Raw genomic sequence first — 18,209 nt, 5'->3', positions numbered from 1 at the left:
GTCAAGAGTCTGAATGTGAAAAAGGAATTAACATAAAGTTTAACATGAATAAAACAGATATTTATACACCTTTGAACTTTTCATCTCATCATTCCATCACAAGAAACCATCCTTATGGCGTCCCTGTTGTGACTCTGCCCTCTTGTAGACAAAGGTAACCATAGGAAAAGCATGTACTTTCATCCAAATAGGATTCAAATGAGTATCACGCACAAAGCAAATTAAATGATCCGTCTTACACCACTCTGAGAAAACCTTTAAACGTCTGAGGTCTGAGAAGTAAAGAAGGAGGGAGTGGATTAAACTTTTGTCGCAGTTACTATATGGCACCAGAGTTTGCAGCTGCAATCAATACACACACACACACAAGAACACACACACGCACAAGCTTAGTGTAGTGCTGTAGACTGTGTGGTTGTATGTTACCTTAGTCTCAGTTGTGTGAGCTCTGAAAATTGAACTTGACTAGCAGAAAACAGAACCTTGCCTCATTTTCAGTCTGACCATGGCAGCCCTGCTTCCCCCCGCGGCCCTCTGGCTCTAATCCCTCATCGTGGGCCATTGAGACACTTCTACTGGCCCCTCCTCTCATCCTTCTCTCAAGCACTTTGTCTCCATGGCAATGTTCTGAATAAAATTTAGGGCAGGAAATGTTTCGTTTTCTTTATTTTTTTCTTTTTAGTAAGAGAGCTGTACAATTTGTACAATTCAATTTGCCAACCATTAAGTGCTACCAACACGTTTCGGTCAAACACATACAGAGAGCAAGGACCTTGTGCTCAGAATCATTTTAGGTAACAAAATGTAATGCTGTGATGTGTCTGACCAGATGGAGAAAAAAAAAGTAATTGAAAATGTGCCCCTGCTTGTCTTTCTCATAGTCAGCGGTTTGGAGACGGTTGTTGGAATGTATGGAGAAACAGTTGAGATCCCATGCAAAAGTGGAGCCATAAATGCAGAGGATGTCCTGATCACCAAATGGAAATATGTAAGTCACTGCTAAGGTTAATGGATTTAAACGGGTGAAGTCCATCTGACACCCATTTATCATGTCTGGACCACGCCCAGTCTGAGTGCCCAGGCGGTGCATTAGAGCAGGCGTCTGTCCATCCGTATGACAGCATGACCACCATGTGCTATCATTCCAACTGGGAGCCGTTACCACACGTGACACACATGAACAAGTGAACCCTGCTCTGGTTTCCAGAACAAAGGAGAGGGCCTTTCAGGAGACCTGCTGGTCAAGCAGAGAGACCAACCGTTCTTAGTCAGCGCCACCAATGAATACAAGGATCGTGTGAGCATGGCCGCCAACTCCAGCTTGCTGCTGTCCGCCGCCACACTGCTCGATCAACGCACCTTCACCTGCATGATGGTGACTGGTGCCGACATCACAGAAAACCCAGTCAATGTGGTGATCTACAGTGAGTTAAAGCTCTTACACAACCCACATTACAATTTGTACAATTTCCTCTGGGGTTATTAAAGTATCTATCTATCTATCTATCTATCTATCTTATCTATCTATCTATCTATCTATCTATCTATCTATCTATCTATCTATCTATCTATCTATCTATCTATCTATCTATCTATCTATCTATCTATCTATCTATCTATCTATCTATCTATCTATCTATCTATCTATCTATCTACCTATCTATCTATCTATCTATCTATCTAACATTATTATTAGTATCATTTTTTAAATTATTATTATTATTATTATTATTATCATTATTATTATCATCACTATTATTATTAGCAAAACACTCACAGATCAGTTGTAAAATCTGTCTTAGGCATTAACGCATTTTTGTATGTGTTGTAGAGAGACCCACAGATCTACAGATTTCTGATAAAGCAGAGGAACTAGAGATTGGCAAACTTACTAAGGTGGGTTTTTATTGATATCTACTGTATGTAAGTGTATAATTATATCTTATATAATAATAAAAATAATCCAACAAATGAAATTATTCCCATGATTTGAGTGTGGGAGTGACATGTCGAGAGACCTCACTGCAGGAATGTTTGTTGTTGTTGGTTTTTTTGTAGGGATTCTCAGGAATTAGCAGAAGTAGAACTCACTCCAACTTGCAACTGAAATGAAAGGATCTGAGGAGCTTTTAAAAGTTCTTTATGCCATTTAATGATATATTGTGTAGAAAACTACTTTTGCCCCTGGTGCTCAGAAGGTGCTAAAAGAGCTCATTTTCTCAGGGGTTTTTTTTTCTTCTAAAACAGATATAATCTAAATTCCTGATAAAGTGAACTTAGCTTTTCTTCTTCAGTGCAGCTCTTTGGCTTTTTTTTTTTCCAAATGCTGATTGTTTCGTTTTGGTTTGTTTTACAGCTGGGTACTTGTATCGCAAGCAATGCAAATCCAGCTGCAAATATCACATGGCTGAAGAACAACAAACCTCTGGTGGCTGATGGGAAAGGTGAGTGTTCTGCTCAAATATAATAAGTTCATATTTCTAAGAATATCTACATGAATTAGAGAAATGACCATCAGTGCAATGTCAAGTCAAATCTCATAACATTTCATAGTTCCTTGCTGCTTGATGAAAAGTGATTTTTATTTCCAATGACTGATCTACTAAGTATGTCCGATAGAACATAATTTACTCAGACTTAAGATTTCTTGGATAATCATTTTGTCGCTAATGAGTGACATGCTGACTCTGCGTGCCGATGAATGTGTCTCATAACCACCAGAGTTGTTTGGTCAGTGGAGGAGAACTGCCTCAGTGTAGCTGGTCAGTTTTGAGATGTAAACTGTTTTTGAATCAGAGGACAAATAATCTGGTACGGGAGTACCTTGAGATACACGTTTAATCCGTTCCATGGCTAAACTCTTAAACCAAACATATTTTCCCCATTTAAAACAGCTAAAATCATTTTAAATCCATGCCAACCTTGTTAAAAAGCCCCAGACCCCTCTAAATTATAACACACTTTTTTTTTATTATCAGCAAATAGACCTGAGTACTTTACTTGTGAATAATTAATTATATATAAGTTACTTAAACTAGGATAACGTATGAAAGGAAACCCAAAGGTCACGAGAACACACGCACTACGTCTTTACTCCACGAACAACAACGAGATCCGGTCTGAGCTGGTGTGATATCCATCTGCCAACTAGTGGCGGTAGCACAAAGCATGGCTCGTATCTTGGATTTTGATTGTATGTCAAACACAAATATGGACAGAGGGATCTTTTGGAAAATCTTTTATGTGGAGCAGCTCTGATCTCGAGGTACTACTGTAGAATTTAAATCAGCAGCAGACTTTTTAAGCACTGATATTTTACAATGTATGTTTTGCTGTATTATTTGCCTTTTGTCACAGTGTCACAGTTTGACTATTGTAATATAACCTGAGTTGAGACAGTTATGTCAGAGAATGTCTCTTTCCTTTCTCTGGAGAAAATAAGGGATTGCCAGTAGATGGGACAGAGCCAACTGAGATTTTCCACAACTTGATCAATCACAAATGGAATGTTCTCTCGACAGACAAAAGAATAAATATAGAAAAAGTCTCAAAAGATTCCTCAGATGTACCTTAGTTGCTGTTGATAGCTGTGCTATTTGTGTCTGTGTGGGAAACACTTTCCCTTCATTCAGTGATGAATTGCGCCTGGCTCTCCAGCGGTGTGAATGCAGTGTTTTTGGTCATTACTTTGTTCGGTCAGACAGTTGCCTCTATTTCTGTCCAGGGATTTCCATCCAGGCCGAGGTGTCTGTGGACGCCCTTACTGGCCTTTCAACTACGTCTTCTTTGCTTGAGTACTCAGCCGAAAAGGAAGATACAGACGCCCAGTTCACCTGCAGCACTCAGCCCACCGTGGGGGCGGAGATGCTGTCCTCTCCAGCTACCTTCACTATCACCTGTGAGTCATCAACCCCCCTACCCCCCCTCCCATTGCCTTCCTAACAACGGTCTCTGGTCACACTTTCTAAATTGCACAAATTGCTTTCATCAGTAGAGCTGTTGTCAGAGCAACTACACAAAATGAATGACTAAAATGCTGGTTGGTGGTGGCTCCATGTGTTTGTCAAGGCTGTCTTTTGGTGTGTAATCGTTTTTATTCAAGAGCATAACTTCAAAAAGAATAAAGATATTTTGACAAATTTTTATTGACTAAAATATTATCTTTCTGAGAGTGAACGTGTGATGTCTTTTTTGACATTTTGGGGGGATTTTTCTTTCAATATTTACAAAATCAAATTTAGTCTCACATTATTATTTTTTTTGCATTCTTTATGTTTTCCATATTGGTGTTAACAGTTTTAACTTGTCTCGGATGAGAATGTCCTCAGTCAAATTTTTTGTGAGTCTTGTGATACTTTGAGAGTTCAGATGTGTTCTGTTGTTTTAGAAAATAATTTTGACATGATTTGAATTTTATTAAAAATAATTGTAAGGGTTTTTTTTGTTCTGTTCAAAAATATATCTCTATCATCTGAGATGTAGAGATTCAAAGTCTTACTCTTACCACACCTGTACTTTTTCCTCTTTTTTTCCCCAACATATACTGTGTCTCACTGAGCTTGTCTAAGCTGCATCAGCAACATCCTAACACAAAAACTACTAATAAAAACCAAATAACCCCTCAGCTGTCATCATGGACTACAACCCAACTGTGGTGTTTCAGTCTTTATTAAAATGCTATCATACCTTTTGAGTTTGGACCGTTTGAGAATGTGCAATTCACCAACTCTCCTCCTCTGCATTTTGAAGTTGGTCATTATTATTTCGTACTGACACAGTCGGCCTCTGCAGTCCCTGCGGTGAGCTGCTGTGGGCTGACACTCAACTAATGTACCTTAATGCACATCCTCACTCTCACATTCTGTTTCCTAATTTCTGCACAGACTCCACAGAGAACATTGTCCTTCAGGTCAGTGCACAGGAGCCACTACTAGAAGGAGACAATGTGACTCTGAAATGTTTGGCAGATGGGAACCCTGCTCCTACCAGTTTTAACTTCCACCTTAAGGTATACACACTCCTCAGCATCACACAGAACACATTTAGAAGTCCCCATGCGCTCGTGCAGCTTTGCAGCTGAAACTATAATATTCTGCACCTTTTCAATAAGGCCTTGTAAATGAATCAGATACCATTTTTTGTCATTGAAGGGGGAGTTGGTGAAAGTGGAAAACGCAGATTCTTACACCATTACAAATGTGTCCCGGGACACCACTGGTGAATACAAATGCTCCCTCGTTGATGACCCATCAATGGAATCATCTAAGGACATCATTGTACAATGTAAGTCATTGTGCTATATTTCTTGAAAGATGGAATGACAGTGGTGTGGAAACACCAGCATCATTGTCTTTGTGATTTTTCTATTTCACCTGTTATCTCATTTGCTGTGTCGTTGTTCAGCATATTCTTCATCTTTGTTTTCCAGACTTAGATATTACTTTAAGCCCCTCTGGAAAGGTCACAAAGAGTCTGGATGAGACAAATACCTTAGATATAAATCTCCAGATTGACTCTTCTGCTAAGGCTACAGTCTCATGGACAAAGGTAGGAGACATAACAAAGCTGAAGTCAAGCTAAGTCTTCTTATTCATGGTGCTGATATTCTTTTTCTTTGTTTCAGGACAATATTAAACTTGAAAAAGAGCCCAAGTTTACTAAGTTGTCTTTTTCTGACTCTGGCCGCTACGAGTGTGATGTGGTGATGGGTCTCCTCAGCCGAAAAGATTTTTTTGAACTGGTTGTTGAAGGTAAAGCCTTGAAGGAAACTCGAACTCGGGGTTTAGTTTGTTTAGAAGATTGATTCCACTCTCATAACTTAGGAAATATGAATCTGAAGTCGATTGCCGTAAGCTCAGCATATACAACCGTCAAAAAAATATAAGTCTGAAAAAGTTCCCTAAATTGTACATGTAAAAGATTTATTGAAAGAGAGACCATTTTTATATGAAACAAAGCGGATAACGTGTTAGTTTGTGACCTGTAAGCGACACTGGTTGACATTTAACAGTGGTTTCCCACAGCATCCTTCTGTATGGTAAGCTAAGTTAGTACCCTAGCTGTAGAGCTATTGTGATAATATGAGTAGAGCTTCCTCCTGGAGTGGATGAGCCAAATATCTGAAGATCGCAGTTCAAAAATAATAGTAATTCAATAAAACACAAGAAGAACCCACACATCTTTGCATGTAAAATAATTAAACTCCTATACCGCGTTATGGAGGATCAGTATCAGAGTTGTGATACTAAGATGTATCACAACACCTGAGTATCACAACTATTTCCTCTGGAGACACAAAAGTATTTGTGTCTCCAGAGGAAATAGTTGTGATACTCAGGTGTTGTGATACTAAGATGTATCACAACACCTGAGTATCACAACTATTTCCTCTGGAGACACAAAAGTATTTGTGTCTGTACATTTGTTATGTCTTTTCTTATGATACAGCAAATTCAAATATTTCCCAGAAAGTTTGTTCTTTTCAAACCCTTTTTCTCATTCACTGTTATCTGAAGAGATCCATCCTGTTGCAGGTGCTCCAGTTATCAAGCAGCTGTCCAAACAGCGTGGCGAGGACGGCCAACATAAAGTCTTATTTTGTGAGGCAGAAGGTTCTCCGAAGCCGGCTGTTTCCTGGAGCATTAATGGCACTTTGGTAGGCATGCACACACTGAAAGCATCGTTTTTGTCATAACTAAATCAACAGCAGTTGTTATCTTTTCTAAATGTCATATCAATGAATGTATTTATAAATGAGCATACATTTATTTGTTATATAAAGCCTTTACTTATTCACTCACATTCTTCTGCTCTTGTTGCAGTAATACTGTATGACTTCATGTAAATATATCAATTTTATATGAAAATACCTTTAAAAATACATTCAGTATACATTCAGTATGGTGTAAGGTTCTGTTTTTGGTTCCCATGTGAATGTGGAACCTTGTGACAGGAAGTGCATCGTGAAATGACAAAATAATAGGTCTACTGATGCTTCGGATTTCCTAAATTCTGTGTTTGGGGAGCTGTGACATTTTGTCACTTTTAATAGGCTAGCCTGCAGCCGACTTGACAACTGAGTTCAAATGCGAGGTTACTGTCACAACCCCAAGAAGTGATGAGGATAAAGGCTGCAATAAAAAATAAATGGGAGAAATTATCTATGAGATCAAAAATAGCACGAAGAAATAATTACGCAAAACTGAATTTTGCCAAAGAAAGTGATAGTGGAAAGGAAAATTCGAGTTATTATTTGGTGCTGACAATATTTTTTTATATACAAAATACAAGATTTCAGTCCTAGTGGATTTGTCACACTGTGTGGTTACCAAGGTAACATTTACACCACTGAAACAGCTGCTGGGGCAAGAAAACACATTGCTTCAAGAAAACAAATATTCTATAAACTTGGTTGGTTATTTTGTCAAGAAAAGCCATGCCGTCCTGCTAACCCTACCACCCTAGCATGTCAAATATCAAGCTGACATTTTTTCTGTTGTAATGAAACAGCACTTCAAAGTAATCAATCAATTTGTGCTGCTGTTTTGCGTACAATGGTGATGTTATGAGGGCCGCCAGCATGCTGGGTGCTATTGTAGCGTATTGTGCAAACTAATCCTGCAAGAGGACACTTCACCAAATGCTTGCATGTTCAAAGTTAAATGTGCTGCTATTTTTACTTTATAAACCGGCAAGGCTTTCAGGTCTGACATATTTTTTAAAATTTTTTGTTTAACAATTCTGAATGTATACATTGCAGATAGTAGTATTTATTTCATGTTCTGACTGGATTGCAGTCCTGTCATAATCATCTTTTTTGTTCAGAATTTGTTTTTGCACATAACACTATTTTCAAAACCTGCCTGAAATGCCAGCGTTTTCCAGGAGGGCTTTTTTCTATTGATTTGCAAACAATAAAGCTACATGTTGCATGTTCTATTTTACTGCAGGAGGCGGGGGGGGGGGGGGCTCACGATTAACACTAAAAACTACTATGAGGGAGGGGTGTCTGCTTAAAAAGGGCACATAAAGAAGTTCAAACAACCCTGTGAAGGAAAATAGTATTTTAGACCTGAAGTGATGGTTGATGCTTAATTTTATTAACCAAACCACTAATTTAAAAAAAATAGTATCAATGACAACTTTCAAAATACTTACATGGAAGGAACAGAAACACATCATTAAGACTCGTTTGCCCTTTTTCCCTTTAAAGAAGTCAGTCTTTGGTTATGAAAAAAAAAAAGCAACAGCTGTGTTAGAATTTTTATGTTATGTATATCCTTCCACAAGTTCAAAAGAATCTGCTTCACGTCATCCAGTCGGCTTAGAACACAGCAGGACTTTTTCCTGAAGGATTCAAACGCAAAGGCTGTATTCTTGTCACTCCCTATTATTAGTGCAAATCACGAGCAATGAGTAGTTGTTTGGTATCTGCTCACAATAAACAGGGTTTTCTGGGCAGTATGAAGTCATGTCCACCCACTGCATCATGCGTAATGGCACAACACAGAGCCCTATGTGCACCTCAGCTGAACAGCACAATAGAATATTTTGCGTTCTCCATCAAAGTACGACGGCTGGGAACAAATAAAGCTCACTGATGTGAGAAAGCAGAGAAGAGCAGGGGGAAAGGCAGCTCTCTATGCTCTGACAGGCAAGAGGAAGAGGGCACAACCAAATCATCCAATATCAATCACTCTGACAAAAATAGTACAGAGTGAGTCATAGTGGAAAAATGGGAGAGTCTGCAAATAAAAGCAAATGGAGGCGCAGGGAGTAGACCAATAAGCAAAACGCAGCCAGCACTTAATGTGAATACATGCATTTAAAAAAAAGTACTAAAAGAAGCCAATACCAATCTAATCAAGTTAACTTCCTGTTGACATTACATAATGCTTAGCTAATCATTGACAGACAGTACCTTGAACATTACCAGGTGGCTCACTCCGCCAGCATGTTCTCGCATGTCAGGTGAGCTTCTATTAGTTCATCCAGCGCCTCAGCAGGATGTAGCAGATGTTCCATATGGTGATTCTTTTATTTGAGCCATGGATGAAGTCGCTATGAGTGACTCAGCAGCCGCAGGTGTGCTTTCTGCTTTTTCCGCTGCAGATAACAGTCACCCATGTGTCATTCACTCATGGGATGTTTCTTTAATGTTTGTGCATCAAAAACACATGAAAAGAATATTGTTCTTGAATCAAGTCAAAGTCAAATCTGTTTGTCACTCTGTATGGGACTCAGGTGCACACTTGACTCCACATGTCTCAGCAACAGCATCTAAACATCATCAACAAAGTCACCTCAGAAATTTCCATATGCAGCTGTAAGTTGTATTATTTAAATTGGTTCCTATTTAAATTGGTTACCACATCATTTAGTTCCTACAGGTGGACATCCCGTCAATAAAAAACAGAAAGCCCATAGTGTAGTCTACGTACATTGCTGGCTAACTTGAATTGTCTGCAGACTTGATGTTTTCAATCGTCTCCATGTGCATAAATACATTGTGCGTTTGTTCCCTGCTCAAAGTTCACAGAGATGTGGGCAAAAGAAATGCTGCAGATGATGAACCAACAGGAAAACCGAAAAGGACTCAAGAAGTCTGACATCAGGGCAAACTTCACTTGGTCTAATATTTGCTGACTTATTTTGACATCACATCACAATCTTAATGTATGGGGTGTTGACGCTACGCTGCTCTGCATTGATTGTGGTAAAAAGGGGAACTACGGTAGTCGGACATGGCGGCGGGCGGTTGTTCGTATGTTGAGGACTACCTATAAGATCTTTAAGTTGTTTCCCCTTGGACTCTAAGAAGCAGCACAACCAGCGGTCTTAATCCTGAGATATTTGCTGTTTTGTGTTTTATCACGCTGTGCTGCATTGGGACTGAAAGCTACCTGGTTTTTTGCACAGGACGTTCACTGGTAGCAGTTTCTCAGCTCTCACATTTTTCAACATCGAGTCAAAATTAAATTGGTAGTCGAGTAAATTTCTTAGTAAATTTCAAACGCAGCACACGTGATTTCATGTGACCTGTCATGACGACAATGTTTATGGATCCCTTCTGCCTTCACAAGTCTTTAAACCTCAAAAATAACCACAAAGCTGAATCTGTGTGCAGTTATTTACCTGCATAAGTGTATAAAATTCTTTCAGCAAAAAATAATTTGGTTTTAACATGTCAGTCAAGCAGTATGTGTTTTACCCAGGTCCCTTCTTTAAAGCTTATTGAGAGTGAATAACGTCAGGCTTAAATATGGGCTCAATAAAGGATATTTACAATTATGCCACATTCTCTTGTGTAGAGGATGTGAAAAGGGTGTTGGCATTTTGTCTTTGTGTCTAAGGTTCTCCTCCGAGAGTCAAGTGTCTATATCCCGAGGCACACAAACACATGCACACGCACACACGCACAGATACACACACACACACACACACAACACACACACACACACACACACACACACACACACACACACACACACACACACACACACACACACACACACACACACACACACTGTCTTTTTCATCTAATGCTTGAGTCATAGATCAATCCAACATCCCCCCCTAGTGGTACAAAATATGCTCTTCTTGCAGGCCTGTTTGTTGTTTGTTTGTTTTGGTTTGGGGTTTGGTTTTTTTTTGGGGGGGGGTGTTTTTATGTTATTAATACAATAAAGTCAGACATTTAAATGATTTATTTCTCCTATTGTTCAGCTTGAGGCGAGTCCTTTCATCAATGGAAAGATAACACACAAGATCATGGTGGTGCCTACTGCAAATCTGACTGTCTCTTGTACGGTGTCCAATAAGTTTGGCACGGACACCCAAGCTATATATGTGTCATCCCGTAAGTACAAAGTGACAGTCTAGTCTCCTCGTCTGTCTCTGATGTCTATTATTTCTGCAGCCTAGCTCAATAATTTGCCTTTGTGGATGTTTTCCTAATTTTCTCATTGACTCTCTCAATTTGCATGTTGACCTAGTAATATTGAGATGCTTATATTTTAGCAGGTATGTACTTGAGGGAAAAAGCCTTTTCTCAGTCCTATTTTTTTCGGCTTCTTTTTTAGGGGGTTTGTCTTATGTCTACTTTGTAAAACCAAAAAAACTTGGAAAGAAAAAAGTTGTTAAAGATGAGAAGAAAAACATCATTTGGTACATGATATATGAATTAGATGCACACAAAAAAATCAATACTTGTTTGTTATAATGTTTGTATGCCTAACTTTTCATTAACATGAAATTACTCAACATGTGATGCATGCATTAACACTCAGCACATTGTTGTCCAACAGCTTGTGGTTTTAATTTCATTATTTGCTCTCCCTTTCTTCCTCATTCCTGTATGTCTGAGACATTTCATCTCTTGTTTTTTCCCATGCTCTGCGTGTATGTTGGGATGCTGGATTTAATCTATTCCTTCTGTACTATTTGCATGCAAAAATAGAATAGAAATAGAGTAGTAATTCTTCTGTACATCCTTGTTTCTTTTTCTCTTTTTGGTTGGACCTTAATTTTATTTTATATCTGATTTCAGTATTTGAGGATGTGAGAGTGGATAAACAAGGTAAGTTGTAGCAGTCTTTTTGCTTGACAGAGATGGTGGGAGGAGGGGGGAATAATTAAACAGTAAAGGGGAATTAAGATTGGTGATTACTGATTGCTATTATATTATGAATGAAGGCTCTTAAATACTCTCCTCTACCTTGGGCTCTGGAAAACCATAATAAATTACTGATATCAAGGGGAGAAAAGGAGTGAAGCTGCCAGCATCCTGACAGAAGGTCAGCATTGCCCATAATCCCATTGGCTGATGCAGTGAATCAAAAACAAAGGATGTCTGTCATTAGCATTTAAGTCAATGACCATATGCAGTGTGGATGTGGCCACTCATCAATGCATTTCTTGCACATATTAACTGTTATTCCTCCCTTTATTCATATGCATCCATGCTGGGAGTTCATACTGACAGGTGTTTCCTTGCCCCTAATGTTTGTGTTTGTATCTTTGTTACAGACCAATCACAGGGTAGCGACCAAACCAAGCTAGTGGTTGGAGTTGTAGTTGGCCTCCTCATCGCCACTCTGGTTATAGGCCTGGTATACTGGGTCTACATGAAGAAAACAAAGTAAGACCATCAATGACATTCTTATGTTACAAAGTGAAGGATTCACACCAGACTCTAAAACATTGTGTCACTGTGTGAAATGTAAATACTAAAATGTGATATTTTTAGACTCCTTCTCCACAGTTTTTGTATAAATTATATTTGTAACTGACGACACGGTGGTGTAGTGGGTAGGTCGCACTTTCGCCTCACAGCAAGTTAGTTCCGGGTTCGATTCCTGCTCTGTTTGGAGTTTATATGTTCTCCCTGTGTCTGCGTGGGTTCTTTCGGGGTTCCAGCTTCCTTCCACCTCTAAAAACATGCAGCTACGGTGAATTGATCATTTCCAAATTTCCCGTAGGTGTGAGTGTGTGCGTGAGTGGTTGTTTGTCTTTCATGTGGTTGTTTGTGCTCGGAGTGTCCCCCGCCTCTCACCCGCGAGTCAGCTGGGTTAGGCTCCAGCCATGCTCACGACCCCTCACAAGCGGTAGACAATGAATGATAGATATTTGTAACTTGAAAAACCATTTCACAGGTAAAGCTGCACGTGACTGGCTCACTTTGCCAACACTTAATAAGAGTATTGTTCCCTTTAATACCTTCATTTATATATTTTTAGTTTTGTTTTCCACGGTAAAGAGTTGATTGAGATTTGATGAGGGCTTAGAGTTTGATTGATAATACAAATATTATTATGTACAGAAAAGGTCCATTATTACAAGGTAAAAGTACATACTGGCTACACAGGGAGATGTACAGCTTTCATTTAATTCTTGTGGACCAAGTATATAATACATCTTTTTGCATACAAAGGATGAGAAACACTAGGATTATCAGTATATAAGGTTTCAATCTTTTATTTTGAATAGGCAAGGAACCTGGAAGACTGGTGAGAAGGAGGATGGGTCCTCTGAGGAGGAGAAAAAACTAGAAGAGAAAGTGGAGGAGAACAGCCAGAAAGCTGAGGTGTAAAGAAACGGCAATCATCCTTTGGGAATGTGAAAGGTAGCTAACAAAACACTCCCATTGCATGCATAAATAGACCGAGGCTAAGACAGTCACTATCTTTTGAATAACATCATTATTTTTATCTTTTCTTTGCAGTGAGAACATGAAACTTTTGCACATTTCTCTTCACCTCTTTCTTTGGGGGAAAAACAAGTGTACATTGGGATGAAGACCGTTTGGATCTGTTTTCAGGGAGAATTTAACTAAAAAAAACATCCAACCCCCCCAAGCCCCTCCAACCTTCACTTTCCATTAAAAAACAAAACAAACAAAAAAAACAGAAACTGTATGTTATATGCATAACTTTGTCTGCACTACTGATACCCGTGTAATCTTGTCTATTACTAGGATTCATATTTGTTAGAATGAAATTTGAGAAAACAGTGAAAATGCAGATCTTTAGGTTTTTGTTAGATGATGCAAGTAGACTACTAGACCAGTTGCCTTTGCTGTATGGAAGTAGGCCCGCATTAGTCTGCAGTCAATTGCTGGCTCCCCAGAGGAACCGAGGGACATCAACGTCAATGTTGTCAAGTCATTACAGTCAAAACAACCTTTGCCTTCAACGTTAGTACCAAATCTGCTTTTTATTCAATCATTTCATGGTAATTCAGGTTTAAGAGAGATGTTGAATTTGAGATGAACTTCCTGAAAGGGCTAAGGGTATATTCTTATACTCAGCATGGTATGATTTACTTGTTGCATTGCATTAAGACGGTGATGTGCCAGATGGTGAGTTTTTGGTGTTACATGTTTTGTTTTGTTTGTTTTTTTGCTCTATGATTGTTTGTAACTCTCTACAAGGAAAAACAATTCATTTTTCCCATAACTTTTTTCAAATGTACTGTGCATTTACCATAGCCACATACTGTATAACACAAACAGGTAGATTATCGGAAGAATGTTTTAGCGTGATTCAGTTGGATTCAGATGAGCTGCGCAGATTGTTTAAAAGCCATTGTTTCTTTTCACACTTTAGGGAAGCCTCTTCCTTCCTGTAGGAGTGAAAGAATTTTTTTCAATTCAGCTGTGAATGCGTTAGAGGGATACTCGATTTGTGCTCCATCAGTGTTGAGGTACGATTACTTGTGCAGCTACGACATCATTTTGAAGTCAAGAACACAGTACGGATGCAGTGCTTGCCCATTTCCTTCTTTTGAAAATCTACCTGTTCTTCATTCAGATTGTGATGTGCACTAGGATTCATGTTTTCACGTCAGTTTTGTGTAGAATAAGATGGAATAAGCGCAGCTGTACATGTCACACTTTTTGGTCCTTTTAAGAGCAATGAGGGGAATTTGAAAATATATCAAGACAAGGATGTTATTGTGAAGTCTGTGCTTTTAATTTTCTTTTTGCTATTTATATTGTACACAATAATGATAATTAAGAAAAAATTTGGTAGGCAAATTCAGTAATCGTCACTTCAATTCACAATACGACTTAAAGTTTTTGAGGAATGGCTTTCAGACCAAACAAAAATTAAATTAGGTTTTGAGTCTTCAGTAGGTCGCTCAGTGCTTGGTTGAATATAGATTCAGCATGTGATCATCTCAGACCTCCAAGCTGCTGTTTGTTTCCTGCCTTGTTTAAAAATCATCAAATTGGAAGAATGACCAAAGAAAGTGAACATTGCCATGCAAGTATTGTAAATACCTGATGTTTGTTTTTGTACTTTTGTTTAAAATAAAGTGTACATTTGGAAAAGTTATGTCCACTGAATATTAATTATGCTGTCATATGTTTCACATTTTTTCATCCAATCATCTTTTGAAATAAAGACAAATACACTTCAGAAATGTTTTCATGTTGTGTACATGAGCAGAATGTGTGGTGGTGTAGAATGATTGATGGTTGCAACACAGCAGACAACCGCTACAAAAATAAGTAAGATATTAAAAAATAACGATATATTGGTGTGGATGAGGCGGCACGGTGGCGCAGTGGTTAGTGCTGCAGCCTCACAACACGGCGGGCCTGGGTTCGAGTCCCGCTCTGTGAGGAGTTCGCATGCTCTCCCCGTGTCTGCGTGGGTTCTCTCCGGGTTCTCCGGCTTCCTCCCACCTCCAAAAGCATGCGCTTCAGGTTGATTGACTGTTCCAAATTGCCAGTAGGAATGAGTGTGTGCACATGGTTGTGTCTTTGTGTGTGGCTCCGCGGTGCACTGGCGTCGTGCCCGGAGTGTCCCCCGCCTCCCGCCCTATGCCGCCGAGATTGGCTCCAGCTCCCTGTGACCCGCTGCGGCAGATATAGCGGTGGTAAACTGAAGATGACTGACTGACTGACAATCAAACTAGTGTGAATAAGCAATTGTCACTGCTTTAGAAATCTGAAAATGTAAAATAAAAATCTGAGAAAGGAGTCTTACTGACCTAAAGAGAAGTTTGGCTTCATCTGATTCAATCTGTCAGGATTACCTGGATGAAAGACAGACTATACCAGCCTTTTACAAATGGGATTTCTGATATTTTGGGGAATTTGTGATTGAAAATATTATAAAGATATATGTTGTTTGCAGGGTTTGATCCAGAATGAAGGGAACATTATTGAGTTTTGAACAATTATTTAAAACTTCAAAATCTTTGCATACAGAATTAATACAATTACTTTAAAATATTTTTATACTATAGTATTATAGTGTATATACTATATTGTATATATATATATTGTACTATAGTATGATAGAAGTAAAGACAGGAGACAGAGCTGGAGGTAGCAGAGATGAAGATGCTGAGGTTCTCTCTGGGAGTGACCAAGAAGGATAGGATCAGGAATGAGTACATCAGAGGGACAGCACATGTTAGAGGTTTTGGAGATAAAGTCAGAGAGGCCAGACTGAGATGGTTTGGACATGTCCAGAGGAGAGATAGTGAATATATTGGTTGAAAGATGCTGAGTTTTGAACTGCCAGGTAGGAGGCCTAGAGGAAGACCAAAGAGGAGGTTTATGGATGTAGTGAAAGAGGAAATGGAGGTAGTTAGGGTGAAAGAAGAGGATACAGAAGACAGGGTTAGATGGAGGCAACTGATTCTCTGTGGCGATCCCTGAAGGGAAAAGCCAATGGAGAAGAAGTATGATACAAGTATTCCTTAATAAGACGTGTGCAATTTAGACATTATTTCCACTTTTCTCAGGAGACAGTAACCCAAATATCTGGTAAGAGGTGCTTGTGATCAAATCATTTTGACAATCATTTTGTCATGGAAGTTTAAAACATTAAGATTATTTTGCTTTCCATTTTCTCATGTTAATGTTCCCTTCACTACATTTTGTGAAGAAAAACTCTACTTTTTCATTACATTCATTTCACAGCTACCGTGAACTACATAGATCTCTGGTGAAAAAAACCTTAACACAAAGGGACTCTGCACGTGAAGTCGTTAGATCAGATTCTTAAGTTCGAATCCAAAAGCTGTTGAGTCGATCCACTGGACGTTAAGAAAGTTCTTGAAGACGTTTCGTCTCTCATCCAAGAAACTTATTCAGAACTGAAGAAGTGGATCGACTCAACAGCTTTTGGATAACCATGACCTGGATGACTGAGAACCTACACAGACATTAAGTTCAAATGCTCTACCATATCTTTGGAATGTATTTGACTGGTTCCTCTCACACTTTTCATGTTTTTCAACTGATAATTCTCAAAAATATAGAAGGATGTGGGAACTCATGGGTTGATGTGTAGATCGACTCAATGATGTTTGAATTTGTAGAGGAATTTTTGAAAACCGCACTCGAGGTTTTTTTTCAGAGTGAGCAGCATCAGTAGCAAACCCTTAGTCACTTACTGAAGTGGAAAAGGCTTCATTCATGAACAGGAATTCAGCGATGTTTAATTTCATTGCTTTGGCATTCAGAGTCATGAAAACCTAGAATATATCAAATCAATAACTTATTAAAATACAATTTAAAACACAATTTTTCAAAATTTACTCAAAGTTAATGGAGAAGAGAATGTGGCTTCAAGGTTCACTCCCTGATGTTGTGGTAGTGGCAGCCACAGTAGTGGCTTCGACAGTTTGTTAAAAACTTTCGGTCTAACTGAACTCTGAACATGAGTCCACTGAAAGATTCTGTTTCATGGCCTGTGTATATAAATCCAGCCAAAATAAGGTTATGCTCCCACCTTGTGGTTAAAAAATGTACTGTAAAAAAGGACAGGTGTTAGATGTGTCTGTCGTTCCTGGGTTTGAGTGCATAAACTTTGGATTTGTTTTTTTAGATTCCAGAACGTCAAAAAGAGCTGCTTTTTTTTTTTTGGATTAGTATTCCAGGTTGTTCAAATCAAATTGTTAAATGTAACATGTGAAGTTGAAAAGATGCACAGACCGGGAGTGATTTAAAAAGAGGAAATTCTTGCATACCAATGGATACTTAAATAAAAATAAAAGGCTCCACGGTGGCATTTTTTTTTTCCGGTCTCATTCATAAACAAAATAAAACGGTCAAAGCTGTCACTGTAAAAAATATTGTTTCTGTCAGATCAAGTTATGCACATAGAAATCTGTTTACAGTTAGAGATGACTGTATGATTTTGTCATTATTTCACAAAACAAAAACATTACTATTGCTATGAATATGTCCTGGGGAGAGAAATATGCCATTTTTAACGCAGAAAGTAAAGTTTATGGAACAAGTTAAAGAGTAGTCTAATATTTGGCACCATCTGTAAGAACTTATGAACACTAAATGAAAACTTCAGTTAAACCACTAAGGTGGCAAGGCTGGTTTGACTTCTGATAGATGCTGTCTGCCAGAGGAGAAATAACTAGTTCAACCAAGTCTAACAGGTACCACAAGACAGACAAGTACATGGGTTTCTATGTACCCTGTGTTATGTATCATGCAGCTGCATATGCTGAATTATTCAAGGGTTGATACTCTCATAGTTATTGTGCTATATAATCTGAAATACAATTTAATTTTCGCTATTTGTTTATTCTCTGTCATCCTTGTAAGGGGCAGATTTACAGAAATGTAACAGTCACTGTTCTAGAATTTTCCAAAAAACGTTTATACCTATTGTTCCAAATTAATCTTGTTGTTGTTCTTGTTTTTTTATGTTTAGCTTTGAACATACAGT

The 18,209-nt window shown here is 38.6% G+C and overlaps 1 protein-coding gene across 2 annotated transcripts in view; it reads left to right on the top strand.

Annotated features, from left to right (window-relative positions):
* LOC137596590 (CD166 antigen homolog A-like) overlaps positions 1-14,901 on the top strand; it is a 39,660-nt gene extending 24,759 nt beyond the window's left edge. The window contains exons 2-16 of one of the 2 annotated variants that reach the window (XM_068317250.1): positions 882-988; positions 1,208-1,424; positions 1,832-1,896; positions 2,357-2,444; positions 3,725-3,898; positions 4,884-5,008; positions 5,151-5,283; positions 5,429-5,547; positions 5,624-5,750; positions 6,534-6,655; positions 10,726-10,858; positions 11,549-11,578; positions 12,028-12,139; positions 12,988-13,123; positions 13,223-14,901. In XM_068317250.1, the coding sequence (XP_068173351.1) occupies positions 882-988; positions 1,208-1,424; positions 1,832-1,896; positions 2,357-2,444; positions 3,725-3,898; positions 4,884-5,008; positions 5,151-5,283; positions 5,429-5,547; positions 5,624-5,750; positions 6,534-6,655; positions 10,726-10,858; positions 11,549-11,578; positions 12,028-12,139; positions 12,988-13,090 (1,655 nt within the window). In that variant the 3' untranslated portion in view covers positions 13,091-13,123; positions 13,223-14,901. The remainder of the gene's footprint in view (positions 1-881; positions 989-1,207; positions 1,425-1,831; positions 1,897-2,356; positions 2,445-3,724; positions 3,899-4,883; positions 5,009-5,150; positions 5,284-5,428; positions 5,548-5,623; positions 5,751-6,533; positions 6,656-10,725; positions 10,859-11,548; positions 11,579-12,027; positions 12,140-12,987; positions 13,124-13,222) is intronic. The other variant, XM_068317251.1, reaches the window with a different exon arrangement.
* Positions 14,902-18,209: the final 3,308 nt, after the last annotated feature.

The sequence above is a fragment of the Antennarius striatus genome, chromosome 6, assembly GCF_040054535.1.
Source record: "Antennarius striatus isolate MH-2024 chromosome 6, ASM4005453v1, whole genome shotgun sequence".
NCBI lineage: Eukaryota > Metazoa > Chordata > Actinopteri > Lophiiformes > Antennariidae > Antennarius > Antennarius striatus.
The sequence above is the reverse complement of the archived record's forward strand: the minus strand, read 5'-3'. Positions and strand labels throughout refer to the sequence as shown.